The sequence below is a fragment of the Xenopus laevis genome, chromosome 1L (genome assembly GCF_017654675.1).
Source record: "Xenopus laevis strain J_2021 chromosome 1L, Xenopus_laevis_v10.1, whole genome shotgun sequence".
NCBI classification, from domain to species: Eukaryota; Metazoa; Chordata; class Amphibia; order Anura; family Pipidae; genus Xenopus; species Xenopus laevis.
In genome coordinates, this window is record NC_054371.1 from 53,361,753 (window position 1) to 53,381,625 (window position 19,873).

The window sequence follows — 19,873 nt, forward strand, 5'->3', positions numbered from 1 at the left end:
TTGTTCACCTTTATATTAACATTTAGGGGCTCATTTACTAACGGTCGAAGTGAATTTTCGAATATTAAAACTTTGAATTTCAAAATTTTTTTGGGTACATCGACCATAGAATAGGCCTAAATTCGACTTTGATTCGAAGTAAAAAAGTTCAACTTCGAAAATCGAAGTACTGTCTCTTTAAAAAGGTTCGACACTTTGCCACCTTAAACCTGTCGAATTGCTATATTAGCCTATGAAGACCTCCTAGAACCTATAGCCGATATTTGGCTAAGTTTTTAGAAGTCAAAGTAAAATCTTTCGATCGATTAAATTGTGCGAATTGTTCGATCAGAAAGATTTCATTGTACGATCGATCGATTTTACTTCGACCAAATATGGTCAAATTAGATTTAAAAAACTTTGACTTCGAATATCGAAGTAATGCAGTTCGATGGTCGAATTTCGAAGTTTTATACACTTTGAAATTTGACCCTTGGGGCCCATTTATCAAAGGTCGACTTTTGAATTCATGTGAATTTTTTTTAATTAGAATATACTCACAAATCGACTGGGAGTTATTTAAGAAAAAAATTGAATGGCTAATACTCGATCGAATGGTTTCAGACACGAAAATTCGAATCATATTCCATTTGTATTAGATTCGTACCAATTGAGTATTTCTCCCAAAATAAATAGAATGTCAGGAAGGCTATCAACATCTCCAAATGGCTCAAAGGACCTTTGTCATTGACTTTTACATGAACTCAGCAGGTTTTAGGTGGCAAATATTCGAATTAGGACTGTTTCTATGGTCAAGTTGTGATAAATCTTTAAGTAAAGTTGCACCTAAATAATCAGCCTCACAAGTGAAGCCAATCAAACCTAGAAAGAGTTGCAACAGATGCAACTCCCCTTGGCGATTGTTCTGCTGCTGGAATTATGGGAACATGCTGTATTGTGGGTAAAAATTATGCACTGCAAATGCAGTAAGTAATTGTCGTCTATAATGATTTGTCTCAAAGATTTGCATTTGTTCAAGAAATATTCGGGCTGGTGATTATACACTAGGCGAACTGAAGCAGAATTGTTGCAGGTGCTGATCAGCTACAATTTAATTTATGTCGATATGAACTTGAAAGATGCTTAATGCAGAATAAAAAACTTTTATTTTTCTTCTCAGAAAAGGAGAAAGATTTAAATATTGCTGTGGAAATCATGAAGAAAATACAGACAATTCATAATAAATACCAGGACATGTTGACTAAAGAGGATGAACAAGTAGTAGCTAAATGTCTCAGTTATCTGGGATTTGAGAACTTGGCATTGCCTTGCTCTAAGGTATGTGACCTTTTCATCCCTTTTCTACAGTGCAGACATTTGTAAAATGAGCTTAGCTGCTATATACTATATATATAATCTACAGTCTGGTCATTTCCCTATGGGATCAGACTGTAAATTATATCCTTATAAATGATTCATAACAGGGGCCCCCGGGCGCTGAATTTGACGCTGCGCGTCCGAATTTGTTGCCGCCGTGTTCAAATTGAACACTGGCGCGCCCGATTTGGACGCTGGTGACCAGAATTGGACGCCGACCACTCCAACCCCCTCCCAACATTTCACACAAAATGTAGATTATAATGCATAATGTACCCCCTAATGAAATTTATAAAGATATTAGAAGTCACCTCGGAGTTATGTGACCTGTGTAAAAGCTTTTGGTCACATAACTCCTCTGTGACATAATATCTTTATAAATAACAGTAGGGGGTACATTATCCACTATATATATATATATATATATATATATATATATATATATTTCCATAGCAATGACTCAACACTCAGGACTTGCTTAAATAAATGAAAAATGTGCAAAATTAATGTTTTGGTCACATATTCAGAACTTTATCAAGATAATATGTGAAAAATTGATTGTGCACAATAAAAAGGATTATTTATTTTTTAAGCAAGTCCTGTGAGGGCTGAGTCATTGTTGTGGATGTTCTTGCTGAACTACCCAGGCAGTTGGTGGATTTGTTGTGTGCGCCCTCCATTAGGGATGGGCAAATTTGACACGTTTCTTTTCGCCAAAAATTCGTCGCCGACGCCCATTAAAGTCTATGAGCTAAAAAAAAATTGTTGAGGCAAAACAAGGCGAAAAATTCACCCATCCCTGCCCTCCATTACTATGGCGTGTGTGTATATATATATATATATATATATATATATATATATATATATATATATATGTATATATATATATATATATATATATATATATTTACATATAGTTAATGTAAGCATAGAATATATTTTGTCACCATTTGAAGTCATATATAAGAGTGCATAATGGCATTGCTTGTGTCAGCTAAAACATTATATTAATAATATAGAACAGATGTGAGGAAATACAGTCTAACAGTTATTCCTGCTTATGTAAATGCACATAAGTTGCTTTGATGTTTTAATATGTTCTGCACTTACTGTATGTCTTGTTAAATAAATGTAAGATCAATTCAATGCATAAAAATATACAACACCCTATTCCTGTCTTATCATACATTGCCAAGCCAAAGCCTGTTGATATCCATTTTTTTCTCTCACATGGTAGAGATGTGCCTTTAAGTGCCTTAAAGTAAATAATGTCTTATTAGTAAGCATGGCACAATACCTAATGCAAGTTTTATAATAAAGACTGAAGTAGCTCACAGTGACATAACTCTTACCTCAATGGAAGAACTTAAAAGAAATACTCAGTGAATATTGAGAATTTAAATGAGGAATATAATTGCAGGTAACCAGTGCTCGAGAGGACAAGAAGAAGGCTGAGTGCTCGGTTGGACTTGGAGCATCTCGCTTCCAGTTGCAGTTCATGGGTCCATACTTGTTAAGAGATGAGAGGACAGATCCTGATCCAAGAGTACAACACTTTATACCAGACACGTGGCAGGTAAAGGGATATTTGTTTGCATACATGAAAATGTGTTTGCTCTGATTGCCTGTACATATCAGTAATAATAGCACTACCTATTTATGTTTGGGAAGATTCTCATTCATCCAGGTCATGGTCTATCTGTAGAAATAAGTCAAATCAACTGGACTTGCTGTTTTTTCCTTGAAGACGTTTCACCAGTCATCCAACTGGCTTTCTCAATTCAGAATAACTTGTAAATAGGATCTTTCTTTGGGAATATATCCTCTGGAATGTTGCTCCAATCAGCAAAATGTGTTTATCATAATCCGCAAGGATGTCATGAAGTAAGGTGTTGATTGTATTAGCAAGATTGGAGCTTTGAGGTGTTATTAAACCTTCCAGGGAGAGCTGCCAAAACAGCATTGTATGTGGCAGGCAATAGATGTCTCACCCCCCGCCTCTATTCAAACTTGGTTATTCAGATTTTATATATATGGTTCTTCAGTTTTTCATAAATATTATTTTTCAGTTTTTACATCTCTGGTTCTAGAATCTGGACTTGGCAGTCTTCAAATGTGTGTGTTCTTTTTCTTTTAGATGGAGGTACACGGCTGATTCCTGACCAGAGGAGCTTCTGTGCTGCATCATACGCTGGTGTAACAGTTGTTTAGTTTCAGAGCACTCCTCACTGCACTGCATACACAATGTGCTTTGTGCTTCTTGTGCTTTGGGATTGTGCTATGCGGTTGGGTCTTTTGGGTGAACTAGTTGCTGCCTCAGTGTGTTGCTGGGCTTAAAGCAGATAGGGATGTGGTGTTTATTAAAAATCCTTCTATGTTTTTCTGACACCCCCAGACTACCATGTCCATATTCTAGACCGGGGAGAGCGACTGATTCAAAAAAGGCGTTAAAGAAGCCATATATGTAAAAACTGAAAAACCAAGTTTGAATAGAGGCGGGGGTGCGACATCTATTGTCTGCCACATACAACCAGAATCAATAAAGTGGTTTAATGTATATATTTAAAGGGTAGTCTGTTATTTTTTTTACTGGCAAAGATATACAAGCTATTTTTTTACATTGACAATGTCTAGTAAAATACTGACAGCATTTTAAATGGCTCTATTTACTAACAGCGAAAGCTTCTTGATGTTGTTGACAATAATGAGTCTGCGGTGATAGTTGCCCCTACATCTTCAGGAAAGACTTATGCTTCGTACTACTGCATGGAGAAAGTACTGAGTCAAGACAATGAAGGCGTGATTGTGTATGTTTCACCAACAAAGGTAAAATCACTTTTTTAGATTATTTGCTCTTTGTTTATTATTAAAATTATTTGCTTGACTTTTGCTTATGTTACGTATAATTAATATTCAGGCAATCTGAAGCCCTGAGAGGGTTGCACCAATATGAACTATTACCCTGAAATGCTCTTGCATCCCAGTAAGATCATTGTATATTAAAATATTATTTAACAGACAAATTATGGATTCTTTAATGTTGGGCAATACAAAATGTCACCACCAAAAGTTGTGTTCAGGACACCTAATTAAATGAATCAGTCTATTAATAAAGCTATCCATACAAAAGTAGCCACTGCACACTGGATTAAATTCAGTTTTGAAATCACACCAGAGAGATGCTATGTGAATTTGTCACAGTACTTCTGCACTCCCCGTCAGTGTGCTCATACAAAATGTAGAATTGTTTAGATAATGCAGTATTAGCCTGCAAACATCTTTATCATGAAGATCACAACATGTTTAGGGATACTTCCCTATATCAAATGAACAACAAACAAAGTGGTGCACATCCTTAGAGGGACAGTAACACCAAAAAATGAAAGTTTTTAAAGAAATTGATCGGTATAAAAATAAAAATTGGGTAAATGGATAGGCTGTGCAAAATAAAAAATGGCTCTTATATAGTTAGGCAAAAATGTAATGTATAAAGACTGGAGTGACTGGATGTCTAACATAATAGCCAGAACACTACTTCCTGCTTTTCAGCTCTCTTGGTTTCCACTGACTGGCTACCCTGGTGACCGAGCAGTAACCAGAGACTTGAGGGAGGGCCACATGTGCCATAACAGTTGCTTTTATATCTGAGCTGAATGCTGAGGATCAATTGCAAACTCACTGAACAGTTATGTCCCATGTGCCCCCCCCCCCCTGTAACTCAGAGAGCTGAAAAGCAGGAAGTTGGATTCTGGCTATTATGTTAGACATCCAGTCACTCCAGCCCTTTTACATTACATTTTTGCCCATCTAACTATATGGTAATTAGAGGGTGTGACCACAAAAATTGGCGTGGGCAAAAAAATGTCGCCACACTCCACATCTTTTAGTCCCTCTTTCTGAGAGGTATGTATTTTTATTACTTTAAAACACTTTCATTTTTTGATCTTACTGTTTCTTAAAGTGCCAACAAGGACTTTCAAGCTCCACTGTGCTGTGTTTCAGCTTTTCCTGAGCTTTTCTTAGTTTAAACACTAGGTGGAAGTGTAATAATATATAAGCTGAGCACACATGCTCAGGAGCCATTTTTGCCAGTCCCATTATCTGAGAAGGCAGGAAGGGTGTAGTATAACATAAGGTCAGAAATACAGTAGCAAGAATAGGTTACTCACTTTCATAGATCATTCTAGGAGTGATAGACAGTTAAGGCTATTTATCTGAGCAGCACAGGCTCTACCGAAGAGTGTTGAGTGGGAATAGGATCCTGGGTACTAATTGCCCAGAAGTAGGGACTATGTGTTGAACCAGGGTTTAGGGAGATACACAGGAACTCCGCTTAGGGTAAAGTCTGAAAGCTGAGAGTGCCTCTGTCTACAATATGTATTCTTTCTTTCTCTCTCTTACCCTGTGGGGATTAATACTGACTGTGAGTATATGCCTATCCACTAATGTTTGTTCCTGCTTTGTATTGATAAACTCCTATGTGGATTGTCTTCTTTAATAAATAAATTCTGTGGTTAATTTATAATAGCCACTGGGGCCAAAATATTGTGTACTGCATACAGTTGTAGTTACCCAACACCCTGCCTCCACACTGTTGTGAGGGCTCACCCCCTGAGAATAATAGGTCTCATACAGAGCACATATTGAAGTAACAGTGCCACTCATGTATTTTAGCTTTACACAAGAAAAAAACATGTTTGCTAGAGATTCCAAACAAATGCTAAAGATACAGAAAGTAAAAACTCATTAACACTTACAATATAGAGATGAATCAAAAATAGCTACAGGTATAGGATCATTTCTGTGGTTGGGACATGGGGGTTTCCAGATAAATTCTTTCTGTAATTTGGATCCTTGTACCTTAAGTCTACTAAAGGCCATTAAACATGTAATTTTTGTACAAGATAAAGGCCATAAAGTAGAATTAGATGATTACACACTTGACATAGAGCAGTTAAAAAATGTTGCCAAAATAAATTTATTATAAGCAGCTAGTTCTGTGTTATAACCTTTTGTCATGTATTTCTTTTTCCTTTTTTGGTCCTGCACCAGGAGATTTACAAGAATCTGGCTTCTATTTTGTTCTTGGTATCTGGTCACTGCCTATATTATTATAAAGATTAATATTTGTATTGTTACCATGTTTTATTCTGTTACGTAGGCTCTTGTAAACCAGGTGGTAACCACTGTAATGAATCAGTTTAACAAAACTTTGCCCAATGGAGTTGCTCTGTGTGGAGTATTCACAAGGGATTACCGTACTGATGCACTAAATTGCCAGGTATGTGCTCTTATTTTATCCAGATTATCCTTTTTCTTTTTAACAGCATGCTGATTAAAGTTTAGAAATTAATTTAATCACATTGTTGCGTCAGGTCTATTTCAGCGTGGAAATGAAATTATAAAAGTGGTTCATGTTAAATTGGTTCATTTATTTGCCTACTCTTTTGCAATTTGCAAACAATTAGCTGATTGGTTTTAGTTGTCTAAGGGTCCGACGCGATCCGACAAAACGCATGTGACGGAAATTAGGTGATTGATAGAAATGACGGATGAAGTCGCAACGTTGATCCAATGGTACGCGACTGTCAGATGCAGGCGTTTTGTCGCAGCGAGTCACATCGCACCAAAAACGTCCGTGTAGTCCTACCCTTACTGCACTAGATTAGAAACAACTAACTGCTTTTTGGTTGCTGGTCCCAAGGCAATCTTTACCTCATTAAAACACAACCTTCATTGTGTCTTAGGCCAAAAATAACTTACTAGTATTAGTAGTCTTATTATTTTTTTTCAGTTCTGGATTTCTGGCTGTACCATGTAAAATTTAATTCCTGAAACAAAAAGTATATTTTTGTTGTTGTAATATGGGTGTGTAGGCAGCCATCTCAGGTCATTTTGCCTGGTCATGTGCTTTCAGAAAGAGCCAGTGCTGCACTACGGAACTGCTTTCTGACAAGCTATGGTTTCTCCTACTCAATGTAACTGAATGTGTCGCAGTGGGACATGGATTTTTTTACTATTGAGTGCTGTTCCTAGATCTACCAGGGAGCTGTTATCTGTTTACCTTCTCATTGTTCTGCTGATGGGCTGCTGGGGGGGGGTAGGAGAAGGGAGAGGGTCGATATCACTCCAACTTGCAGTACAGCAGTAAAGAGTGACTGAAGTTTATCAGAGCAGAAGTCACTTGACTGGGGGCAGCTGGGAAACTAACAATATGTCTAGCCCCATGTCAGATTTCAAAATTAAATATAATAAAATTTGTTTACTCTTTTGAAAAATGGATTTCAGTGCAGAATTCTGCTGGAGCAGCACTATTAACTGGTGCATTTGAAAAAAAAAAAACATGTTTTTTCCCATGACAGTATCCCTTTAAAGAGACTCAGCCTGAGGTCCTCTATTATTATTATCTCACATCTTAAAAAAGTTTATACACACAATCTGTCATAGCACTACCTGCACCTCTTAATATTTTTAAATATTAAAAATTACTTTGAGTTATCTAAACACAACATAAGTAGAGGGTTAAACCTAAAGTTCACAGGAAATGAAATGAGGAGCAGTGAACACAGTGCTACTAAGGCAATCACACTGCAAGTTTGTGTAGATTAAACTACTAATCACAAAAAAAGAAAAAGAAGAAGTGAAATCAAAACACTGTTAGTCCATAAACACTCACTTCAAAGCAAACTAGTTCAGTGTGGTGCCTATATAGTATAATTGGCAAAACTGCCTTATATAAAACTTAACTTTTAATAAAATTAGGCTAAATAGAGGAGCGCCCACAAAAGACAAACCCACTGCTAGTAGCCCAGAAGGCCGCAGTGCAGGAACAATGTCCTTAAAAAACATAGGTGCACGTCCTGTAATTACATTCAGGAGAAGAAAAAATCTTAGTGACTGCCTCACGCATAGTCATTTTACTACTACAACCAAATCCACATGGCTCTCTGAGTTGACCAAGAGTTGCTACAAATGTGGCAACTGTGTAGCTTGTCCATTAATTGAAAAAACCACCAGTGTTAGAGGCCGCTCTGACATAGAGGAATTCAAATTAAGGCACTTCATGAATTGTAAGACCCCTAGAGTAGTATATATTATGAGGTGTATTTGCAACAAACTTTATGTGGGTAAAACTCTACGACAATTTAGGAGACGTATTTTAGAACATGTGGGGGACGTTAGAAACAAACGTAATACGTCTGTAGCCATTCACGTCAATGAACTTCATGGTGGAAATGTCAACACTATGAAGTTTTTTGCTGTTGAGCATTTTCAACCCACTACGAGAGTGGGTGATATTGACACCAAATTATTACAATGTGAAGCCAAGTGGATCTACTGGCTTAACAGTCGGTCCCCCGCTGGTCTCAATGAGGGTTTCACTTTTAAACCCTTTCTTTAAGTATTTCAAGCAAAGTTCGCTTGGTAGTTTTCCCCTCTTTCCCGCAATTGTGTGACCGTTTTCTAATTTTGTAATGTTTCTATTTTTTCTGGTTTTTGTATGTTACTTTACCTTTAACTAGTTTTGAACCTAGGTACCCTTTGTTGGTTTCATAGGGGGTTAAATACATAGCTGTTCCTCTTTTTTAAAAAACGCCTGCATATTTGTCAGGCGCGCAGGCGCAATATGACTGTGCGAAAATAAGCCAGCGAAAAGACGCACCAACGTCTCTACGACCTTATTTGATGATGTCATGCTCAATACCCGGAAATCGCGCCCAGCGTAATCTCGCGCGACTAGCGTGAACACGCGGCGCGAATGCTTTAAACTTTGAAAAGATGAGCGCCCACCACTTATGCCCCTGAGGAAGCTGAAGTAGTCAGCGAAACGCGTTTGGCGGCATAGGTGGACGGTGGCAGCTTAGCTCCCACTTTGTCCCTACGTAGACAGGCAGGTTTATGCTGACAAACTTGTGGCACAAATGGAAGGGTGGGAGCGGGTAGTGTTTGCACTGTAACCAATGGTTTATACTACTACCGGCGAAGTATTTTTGTTGGCTGATTAAGATACCACCATTTCCACCATTTGCTGGTTTTTAAATGAATGTTTTTTAAGGACGTTGTTCCTGCACTGCGGCCTTATGGGCTACTAGCAGTGGGGTTGTCTTTTGTGGGCGCTCCTCTATTTAGCCTAATTTTATTAAAAGTTAAGTTTTACATAAAGCAGTTTTGCCAATTATACTATATAGGCACCACACTGAACTAGTTTGCTTTGAAGTGAGTGTTTATGGACTAACAGTGTTTTGATTTCACTTCTTCTTTTTCTTTTTTTTTTTAAATCTAAAGTTGAAATCATTTATCCTAAGCACAACCTTGCCAGCCAAGTACTCGCATCTCCTTTGCGCCAAGTCGCAGATTCTGAATGTTTATTGTTCAAGTTGAAATTAAAGTTCAAATTAAAATTTACCTAATTACTTATATAGTTATTGCTGTTACAGATATTGGTAACAGTGCCTCAGTGTCTTGAGATTCTTCTCCTGTCTCCACATCGTCAGGAATGGGCTAAAAAGATTAAATATATCATATTTGATGAGGTATGTATTGTTCATTAATACTTGTTGTTTATTACTGAGACTGAATAATCTGATGTTACTCAGGTTACTGCTATAGAAACCCTGATTTAAACTTTTCACAAAGTGTGTACAGGTATGGGACCTGTTATACAGAATGCTCAGGACCTAGGGTTTTCTGGATAAGGAATCTCTCTGTAATTTGGATGTTCATACCTTAAATCTACTAGAAAATCCTATAAACATTAAATACACCCGCTAGGCTGGTTTGCCTTCAATAAGGATTAATTATATCTTAGTTCGGATCAAGTACAAGGTAATGATTTAGTATTACAGAGAAAAAGGGAATAATTTTTAAAAATTTGGAATAGTTGAATAAAATGGAGTCTATGGGACTTCACGTAAATCAGATCTTTCTGAATAAGGGGTTTCTGCCTGGTTAGGGTAACTGCTTACAGCATTTGTTTGCATAAGTGTCAATTAGAATATTCAGTATAAATCATATGTAATATAAAAAAATAATAAAACCTCATTGCAAAAGAATTATTAAGAATCTACTACAGTTTGGGTGCAGTTTTATGTCAGTTACAGTTTCCATTTACAGCATTTGTATGTTTCTATGGAATACGTCTGTTTATATTACATTTTTATTGAACTTCAAATAAAATGTATGATATATTTCTTTTCTTAAGATTCATTGCCTGGGGGGAGAAATTGGTGCAGAAGTATGGGAACATCTTCTAGTGATGATTCGTTGTCCATTTCTTGCTTTGTCTGCAACGATAAGTAACCCAGAACACCTAACTGAGTAAGTGGCATTTGCTACAAAAGAATATAGATTTAATATAGGATCTGTTGTCAGGAAAACGTATCGAGCAACCTCCAAACACCATCAACCAAACAGCTAAACAACTGACCTATATTTTACAGCCTTGTATGATATACAAAACTGCAACCACAGTAATCAGGATAATTTGTGTAGAAAAAGAATAAACAGCTTCAAAGCAGTAGTTTCAGACTGCAGGTATTCTTTTATTTAGCAGTGTAAACAATACATGTTTCAGGTCAAGTGTGCAGAGTGCAGGGTATTATGGGATTAAATACCCTCATCTAAACCAGGAACCTCCCCCATTCACCTCTTAAAGTGACAGTCATGTCTTGTATAGTAAAGTTACAAAAAATCTACAAAAATACAAAATCATGGATCTTTAGTCCATTCATAATCCAATCCAGTGTGTCTGTGTGATTATCTATTGTTGTATGTGTTATAGCCAAGTCTTTTAAATCCATAACAGGGAAATTTCCATCTCAGCCTATCCCTGATACAATGTACCCAAAACATGTAGGGGCAAATTCATCAAGGGCCGAATATCGAGGGTTAATTAACTCTCGATATTCGTCTGGGAATTAAAATCCTTCAACTTCGAATATCGAAGTCGAAGGATTTTGCGCAAAATACTTTTTATTGAACGATTGAAGGAATAATCGTTCGATCGAACGATTAAATCCTTCGAATCGAACGATTCGAAGGAGTTTAATCCAACGATCGAAGGATTATCCTTCGAGCAAAAAAACTTAGGGAAGCCTATGGGGACCTTCACCATAGGCTAACATTGGGTTCGGTAGCTTTTAGGTGGCGAACTAGGGGGTCGAAGTTTTTTCTTAAAGAGACAGTACTTCGACTATCGAATGGTCGAATAGTCGAACGATTTTTAGTTTGAATCCTTTGATTCAAAGTCAAAGTCGTAGTCGAAGGTCGAAGTAGCCCATTCGATGGTCAAAGTAGCCCAAAAAAACCTTCGAAATTCAAAGTTTTTTTACTTCAAATCCTTCACTCGAGCTTGGTGAATTGGCCCCGTAGTGTTTACACTGCTAAATAAAAGAATACATGCAGTTTGAAACTACTGCTTTGAAGCTGTTTATTCCTTTTCTACACAAATTATCCTTTATTTTTTTTCTACCTTATAATAACCTGTTTAAACCTAACTGCTGATTGCATGCTCTTGGCAACTGTACTTCGGCAATTTAGCACCTACAGTATGTTTGTAAATAAGCTTCTCTGTGTGTTACAAGAAAGATTCTAATTGAACATCTTATTTTATAAAGGCAATTAGGATATGAACATACCAAACAAACTAAAACACTGAATACATTTCAACATTTAAAGGGGTAGTTTGCCATTAAGGTAACTTTAAGTATGTTTTAGACTGTATTTTTCTTAGTAACTTTCAAATTGGTCTTCATTTTTTTACAGTTTTTGCAGCTTACTTCTGCTGCATTGTTTGAATCTTCAGAATGTGGAGTGCAAAAAGGAACAGGCAAAGACTTTTAATTAATGCCACTGACATTTTTTAATGAATGAATGTGTGTAATTAATTTAAGGGTGCAATGGTGAGAAAGTCAGTGATGATGAATAAGCGATGAATGAATCCATTATTTAATTCATTTTAGTCCTTTGTAAAAGATTCAGCCTATCCAAAACCTAATTTGCATATGGAATCCGAACCCTAATTTGCTTATGTAAATTAGGGAAACTAGGGGGAAAGAGAACCACATGCTGTTTTTTTTTTGACTTCCTCATTTGTGTGATGAAAAGTCATGTTGGATTCGGATTCGCTTCAGCCAGGCACGTGGATTCGGCCGAATCTATATCTTGACTGAATCCTGAACTGAATCCTCAACTGAATCCTGGATTTGTTGCAACCCTATGATAAACAGGTCCTGAGTAGGTCCTCAGGTATTTTTGTGTTAAGGCAAGTAATCCTTTCACAGTTCTTTCAGAAAAGTGTTGCAACAGAATTCTTTTAATTTGCTAATGTTCAATAAACATTTCTTATTAAATGAGGACTCAAGGGGTCAACTCCCCCTAAGTGCCAGTTCTGTCAACTATGCCATATGAAGTTTCCCTAATTAGCCCAGGGGTAGTCTGACAATTTCTTTATTATATATTTACAGGGACACCTCTCTTTGCATTCCAACCAGTACTAGAGCTGGATATACTGGGGAACCTCAGAAGGAGCAGTTGGCCCCAGTATCATGTTGTCCCCATTAATTATCCCAAGCCTTAGAAAAGTCGGTTCTGCAAGGACGCCATGAGTGAGGATCAGTTAGATATAGACTATCTCCTGTTACAGTACTTCCAGGGGAGTAAGAGTCAGGGCTAGTGACATAGAAAATGCTGTGCTCCTTCAAGGAGAACTAGTGGGTTCGTTTAGCCCAGTTGATATCCACCAGAGTAGGGACACCAGTGTAGTAGTAGATTTTTCTGGTGAGGCCCATCTAAGGGTTATGGTCGCAATGTTACAATGTTCTACTATTCAACAGCTGTGGTGCAGAAGAGATTTCACATAACTCCCTCTTCTACCCACATTATTCTATTAAGTACGTTTGTTATTTTCTATGTTAAAGATGGCTGCAATCGGTAAAACATTACTGGGAAAGAAGAGATAAGTTGTTAGAGAAGACACACACTGAGAAAGGAGGAAAGGCGAAAGCTTATAAGAAGACAGAAAAAATGTCTTACAGAGTTCATCTGGGTAAAGTACTGACAACCAATAATTTCCATAAACCGAGCAATATTGTTTTAATGAATCTAACTGTTATTTCTCCTTATTGTTTAGTGCTTTATGACAAGAGATACAATGATCTGGAAAAATATTTGTGCTCTGTGCAGGATTCTGGTGTATCTTTTGCGCACTATCACCCATGTGCTGCCTTAACCATGGATCATGTAAGTGCATATTAAAACACGTGATACTTTTCAAGGGTTTCCTGGCAATACAGGGTTCTTTAGGCCTGGGGGTTTTGGCTACTAACATTTACGTGGGCTACACACCTAAAATAACTCCATTGCCCTCTCAGGTTAAAATGTATATTTATAGAGTTGACTAATTTCTCCACACAGATTCAAAAATTAATACTTTTTAAAACATCCATGGTTGTAATATTTATTTAATATGTGACAACTTTATCCAAACCAAATTAGATGGAGAAATATGGAATTCCAAATGACTTGTCCTGCTCTCCAAGGGAAAGTTTACAACTGTATGACACTATGGTGAATATGTGGCCTGAATGGTCAAGAAGACAGGTAAGACTAGAGATGTAGTACAGTGAATTCCATTTTAGGTTTACTACAGCTGTAATAGCCATTTGCTATGTGCACTCAAAGATATTAAATATAAACTCTAATCATATAGACCCTAATCAAGCACTTATGTTTCCTTTTTGCCCGCTCATTTATATTGAGTATACCGTGACATGCCTTGCTTCAATCAATCATCATTTTTCCAGAACAGTGATTAAAAAACATTTCATTTAACTAGGGATGCACCCAATACAGGACATTAGGGTTTAGATTCAGTTCGGTATTTGGGCGAAACTTTCACAAAGCATTTGGGATTCTACTGAATCATAAATTGTGGATTTGGTTCCTAAATGTAACATTCGCAAGTTTCAGAAATCAAGTATAGTATAGTGGACCTCTGTTTTTAAATACAATTTTCACCAGTGTCATCTAGAACAATTTTAATTACCAATTTCTCTTGCATAGTTGTGTGGGTCACCATATTTCTAAAATGAGCTTTACATGTATCAGGTCAGGACATGTAAATTTAGCTGTATAAAGACTATTATGTTCAAAATAGTTATATCTGGGATTTTTTAGTGCTGAGCAGATGCTTTATAAATGGTGCCTGGTCATTTTCACTTGTTGGTATCACTTTAATTCATAGGACTAATATATGGCACTCACAGTCAAAGCTCCCCCTATACCTTTTTTATGAGATGTATATGGAGATCAGTGGACCACACACACATAATTCTGAAAAATGTAAGGTTATGGAAAAATGATATTTGGAAGTTATTTTACAGCTATATGGAGACTCCGGAAATGTGATCTCTTTAATACACTGTAATGATGATATGTAAAGAGGGAGGGGCATCAAAATAAGTGCCGGGGATGATGTCAACCCGTACCTTATACTTTATAATACAGCATCCAATTCTAGAGTCATTGTCAGTCTGTTGGGTGGAAATCAGTAAGTGCATTATGTATTACAGTATGTATCCCTGGTCATTCAAATGGGATGAGGTTGGTTTTTAGGCTGCCTTGTCCCTTAAACTGTAAACAACTTTAATATGATATGTTCTTAGCTTGCAGCTGGAATTATTTTAAGACCTGTTTTAAAACATATTACATATGAACTCTTTATAAGGAACTGGATCCGGAAGAATACACACATTTCAAGGACAAAGTCATCATAACAAAAAACGATACAAAAGTATATGAGGAGGAATTAAAGAAAGAATTACTTGAATGGATTAAGCAAGGAAACGGGGACAAGGTAATTACATATAATGATCAAGCAACTTAATTTAAACTGCCCACATATTTTATAGGGAATGTGATGAATTAAAGCATTACAAAAGATTTGAATTCCTGCACCTACTATGTTTTTGAATATAGTAAACAAGTTCACATTTTTCACTTTTTTGTAGGGATGCACCAAATCCACTTTTTTGGATTCGGCCGAACCCCCGAATCCTTTGTGAAAGATTCGGGTGAATACTGAACCGAATCCGAACCCTAATTTGCATATGCAAATTAGGGGTGGGAAGGGGAATTTTTTTTTTAATTGCATGATTTCCTTCTCTGCTCCTAATTTACATATGCAAATTAGGATTCGGTTTGGCCTAGTAGAAGGATTCGGCCGAATCTGAATCCTGCTTAAAAAGGCCGAATCCTGGCCGAACCCCAAACCGAATCCTGGATTCGGTGCATCCCTACTTTTTTGTATGATGGTGCCAGGTCTATGCAACCACAGAAAAAAGTAAATGTTCCGGAACATAGCAAATATATTTCGTTATGCCCAGATTAAGATCAAATATATTTGCTTACATTAAAGAACAAACAAAACATAGCTCATTTATTATTGCCCTGGGTTTAAGTGAAGGAGAACTAATGGGTGTAACCACAGACTTGAACTAAAATTGTGAAAGATCTTGCAAGGTGTACATATCAAGCCACTGCATTTTTGGGGCTACTTAAAACTCTTACCCTTGAGGACCAGGAACACCATAAAAAATTTTTTTTGTATAGTATATGTCTGTGTGTATCTATGGAATCCAATGTAAGCAGCTCTTGCGATACATTTTAAATATAAATAACATCTTAATTATACCAATACATTCATATTTCTACTAGACTTCCCAAGTGCTTCAGAGTCTCCAGCCACCAAAATGTTATACTAATGTGAAAGGCACTTACCACTTTCCAATGCTTGTTGAAAAACTGAAAGAAGAGCAAAAGCTGCCAGCACTTTTTTTTGAGTGAGTGTAACTTCATGTTTTGGATTGTTTTCTTCTGTAGAATTAGAATTTAGAAGAAAAGGAAAGGTAAAATCAGTGGAAGGGTATGGCACACCCAGTGATTCTAGTTGCTTACTTCCTACCCTGGGCTGGGTCTCCTCTTCTTTAAAAATGCATCAGCCTACAGTACTGTTTGCTGAGTGCCGGACCACTATGTGTTTCCAGTCTTCCAGGCATCCACTGCACTTTTTGTTGCTGGATGCATGCAAAGTTACAGAAATTTGGTAATGTGTATGAACTCAAAAATGGAACAATGAAACAAGGTAGCAGCACAGTTCTCAACAAGAGGTACCCCGAAAGGTGCATTTTATGAAGAAAAAGAACACCAACCTGTGATAGCAGGTATGCATAACATCATGGCACACACCCAGTGATTTTACCTTTCCTTATCATTTAATGAGAGACTTTCTTTTATCACTAATTATTTTTCATTATAGAATGCAGAGTACCCTTTTATTGTTTTTTTTTTTATATTTTTTTAAACCCACCCATACCCATTTATTAATAGATTCAAAATTTTAATAGATTCTAATATTTTGCTCATTCAGTTATAAAACAGTAGGGGAAGCCAGCTTGATTGTTCAAGAGATGAATACAAATGAGTTACACCAATCATACAACCAAACTACCAGGGACCTTCTATTTTCTTCCCTTTTCCCACTTGATTTTTATGTTGTGTTTTCATGAATAAATAAGCAATGTTATTCTGCTAGATTTGTTCTCATTCAGGATGCAGGAAGCCAACTATAAAAGAGTGCAGGTTTGGAGAATGTAATGGAAAGAGTGTGCATGTTCCTAGGGTTATCAGAAGAGGTAAAGCAAAGTAGTGTACACAAGACATACAGGCCACAAACCTGAAACATAAATAAAGAGATAATTAGAAGAGAAAATGGAAGGAATGCCATAGAAAAATAATCTTGAATGTGTAAGCGGAAGACAAATGATAACGAGAGAGAAACAGGTGAATGCACAACACTTGCACTAGCTGTACATTTACGGTTTGGTCTTCTGTTTAATGTGACTTCTGTTTCTGAAGCTCCATGCTGATCTTCCCTCTCTTGTCTTGAGTGTGTGACGGTGGTTAGGACCATGGTGAATCATATTGCTGCGTCTCGGACTTGCCTGTCACTCCTGGGACGTCTATACAGCCCTCACACCTGCTGGCGGCTTACCAGCATTAGCTTACCGTGGTCGCACAGTCAAGAAGCCGCCAGCAGGTGTGAGGGCTGTATGGACGATGTGGCAAAGCCGCAAGACCGAGCCGCAGCAAGCAGGATGAAGAGCCGCATGAGGCTCCGGAGCCGGGGGTTGCCTACCCCTGGGGTAAACCTTTCCTGATCAATCTGGTTGCTGAAGCAGGCTTTAATATATTGGGAGCTGTCAATCAGATATCAGTCCCTGTATAATATTTTATAAAATGCAAGCTGCATCAAGGCTTTGCATTAAGGATTAAAATCTATTGCTAACAGACTTAAGTGGCAAGTTATTTAATTTTTTGTTCTCATTTTGTATGTGTGTATATAATTATTTACTTTTTCTTAGATTTGACATTGGACTTGTGAAACATCTTGCATTGGAAGCAGCCATGTTTTTGGAACTGAAACAGGAAGAAAAGCCAAAGCTACTGACTGAGAAAGAGGCTGAAAAATTTAACAAAAAAGCCAAAAGATTGGAAAAAGAAATAGTGAAAAATAAGTCTAAAATAAGTAATAAGTATGTAATCCGTTTTATGACAAAATATTTTTATTAATTAAAGAGAAACTGCACCTATATGTTGCGCATGCAATAATTAATTTAGCAAAATAATTCGTATTATTTTATTTCTTAGATCCTCTTATGAAAATGATGATTTTTTAAACAACACTGCCAATTATGACAGTATAAAGCAATTGCTTAGGAAGGATGATGAAATCCCACCAGATTGTACTTACGCTGATAGCAAAGCCCTGAACAGTGAGGTAATTCTGTAATTGATTTATACTAATGTTAATGTTCTTTTGAGCTTTAACTATTTTGTTCTTTGTCCTTTACCTATGTATTTTGAAAACCACACTTTTGTGGTCATTATTATTAGTTGGCACAGTTTACACACATAGCCACATTTTTATTCAGCATACCAGTGTAATTGTATTGTGCCATAATTTGCACAGAATGTAACTTAACCCTGAATCGTTTGGTAACTCAGGGGTAAGTTGAATTGTCATCATGGGGGCAAGCCGGAGCGTGTGGGATTGATTCAGCAGGTACAAATAGTACCTATAGGCCAAAGAGAACCCTGGAATTACAATTACAACAGCACGTGAGCACACATTGCAAGTATACACAAATACAGTTCATTGAATTGCATTTTGTCTGGCATAATCCTTTACACCCTAGTGCTTTACGTTGTGATCATAAATGAGTGCAAAAGAGTTACCTGTCAATAAAGACAAACAAAAAAAAAAACAAATGGAAAAAGCATGCAGTAGCTGGGGGGATGGGGCAAAACATAGGAATATCATAGTTACATAGTTACAGGTTAAATCGTGTTGAACAAAGACCAAAGATTAAGACCACATGAAACCCAGCATCCATACACACACACACACCCCTCCATAGCCTCACATACATTATATATATATATATATACACATATGAATACTAATGATAGATTTTAGTATCACAATAGCCTTGGATATTATGCTTGTCCAAGAAACTATCCAAGCCACTCGTAAAAGCATTAACAGAATCAGCCATCACAGCATCATATAGCAGTGCATTCCACAAGTTCACTGCCCTCAATGTGAAGAACCACCTACGTTGCTTCAAATAAAAGTTATTTTCTTCTAGTCTGAAGGGGTGGCCTCTGTTGTGGTGATCCACTTTATGGGTAAAAAGGTCCCCTGCTATTTGTCTATAATGTCCTCTAATGTACTTGTTAAGTGTAATCATGTCCCCTCGCAAGCACCTTTTTTTCCAGAGAAAACAACCTGAGGCCTTATCAGGGACCTATAAAGAGGCAAAATTATGTTTTCAACCCTTGAGGTTATGCCTTTTTTTATGCAAGACAGAACTTTATTTTCTTTAGTAGCCACAAAATGACACTGCCCAGAATTAGACAACGTGTTATCTACAAAAACCCCTAGATCCTTCTCAGTTAATGAAACTCCCAACACGCTGCCATTTAGTATATACTTGCATTTATATTATTTTTGTCAAATGTTGCATTTATCAACATTAAACCACATTTTCCAGTTTGCTACCCAGTTTTTCAATTTAGTCAAATCACTTTGCAAAGTAGCAGCATGAGGCATAGAACAAATAGTTCTGCACAATTTTGTCATAATAAGCAAAAATAGAAATAGTACAATGCCTTCCTCAGTGTCATTAATAAACAAGATGAAAATCAAAGGACCAAGTACAGACCCCCGCAGTACTCCACTAACAACACTGGTCCAATTAGATTCCATTTACCACCACTCTTTGTAGTCTATCTTCTAGTCAGTTCTCTATCCAGGTACAAATACTATGTTCCAGGCTAGCATTCCGTAATTTAACCAGTAACCTTCTGTGTGGAACTGTATAAAATGCTTTAGCAAAGTCTAAGTAGATCACATCCACTGCCTTCCCAGAATCGAGGTCCCTTCTCACCTTCTCAT

General features: G+C 37.0%; 1 protein-coding gene across 1 annotated transcript in view; it reads left to right on the forward strand.

Annotated features, from left to right (window-relative positions):
• LOC108719602 (probable ATP-dependent RNA helicase DDX60) overlaps positions 1-19,873 on the forward strand; it is a 69,129-nt gene that overhangs the window by 25,135 nt on the left and 24,121 nt on the right. Inside the window, exons 15-27 of the mRNA XM_041589231.1 lie at positions 1,160-1,317; positions 2,777-2,932; positions 4,033-4,182; positions 6,518-6,637; positions 9,795-9,890; positions 10,559-10,674; positions 13,275-13,402; positions 13,487-13,596; positions 13,852-13,956; positions 15,083-15,211; positions 16,072-16,196; positions 17,778-17,948; positions 18,064-18,193. Of these exons, the coding sequence (XP_041445165.1) occupies positions 1,160-1,317; positions 2,777-2,932; positions 4,033-4,182; positions 6,518-6,637; positions 9,795-9,890; positions 10,559-10,674; positions 13,275-13,402; positions 13,487-13,596; positions 13,852-13,956; positions 15,083-15,211; positions 16,072-16,196; positions 17,778-17,948; positions 18,064-18,193 (1,694 nt within the window). The remainder of the gene's footprint in view (positions 1-1,159; positions 1,318-2,776; positions 2,933-4,032; positions 4,183-6,517; positions 6,638-9,794; positions 9,891-10,558; positions 10,675-13,274; positions 13,403-13,486; positions 13,597-13,851; positions 13,957-15,082; positions 15,212-16,071; positions 16,197-17,777; positions 17,949-18,063; positions 18,194-19,873) is intronic.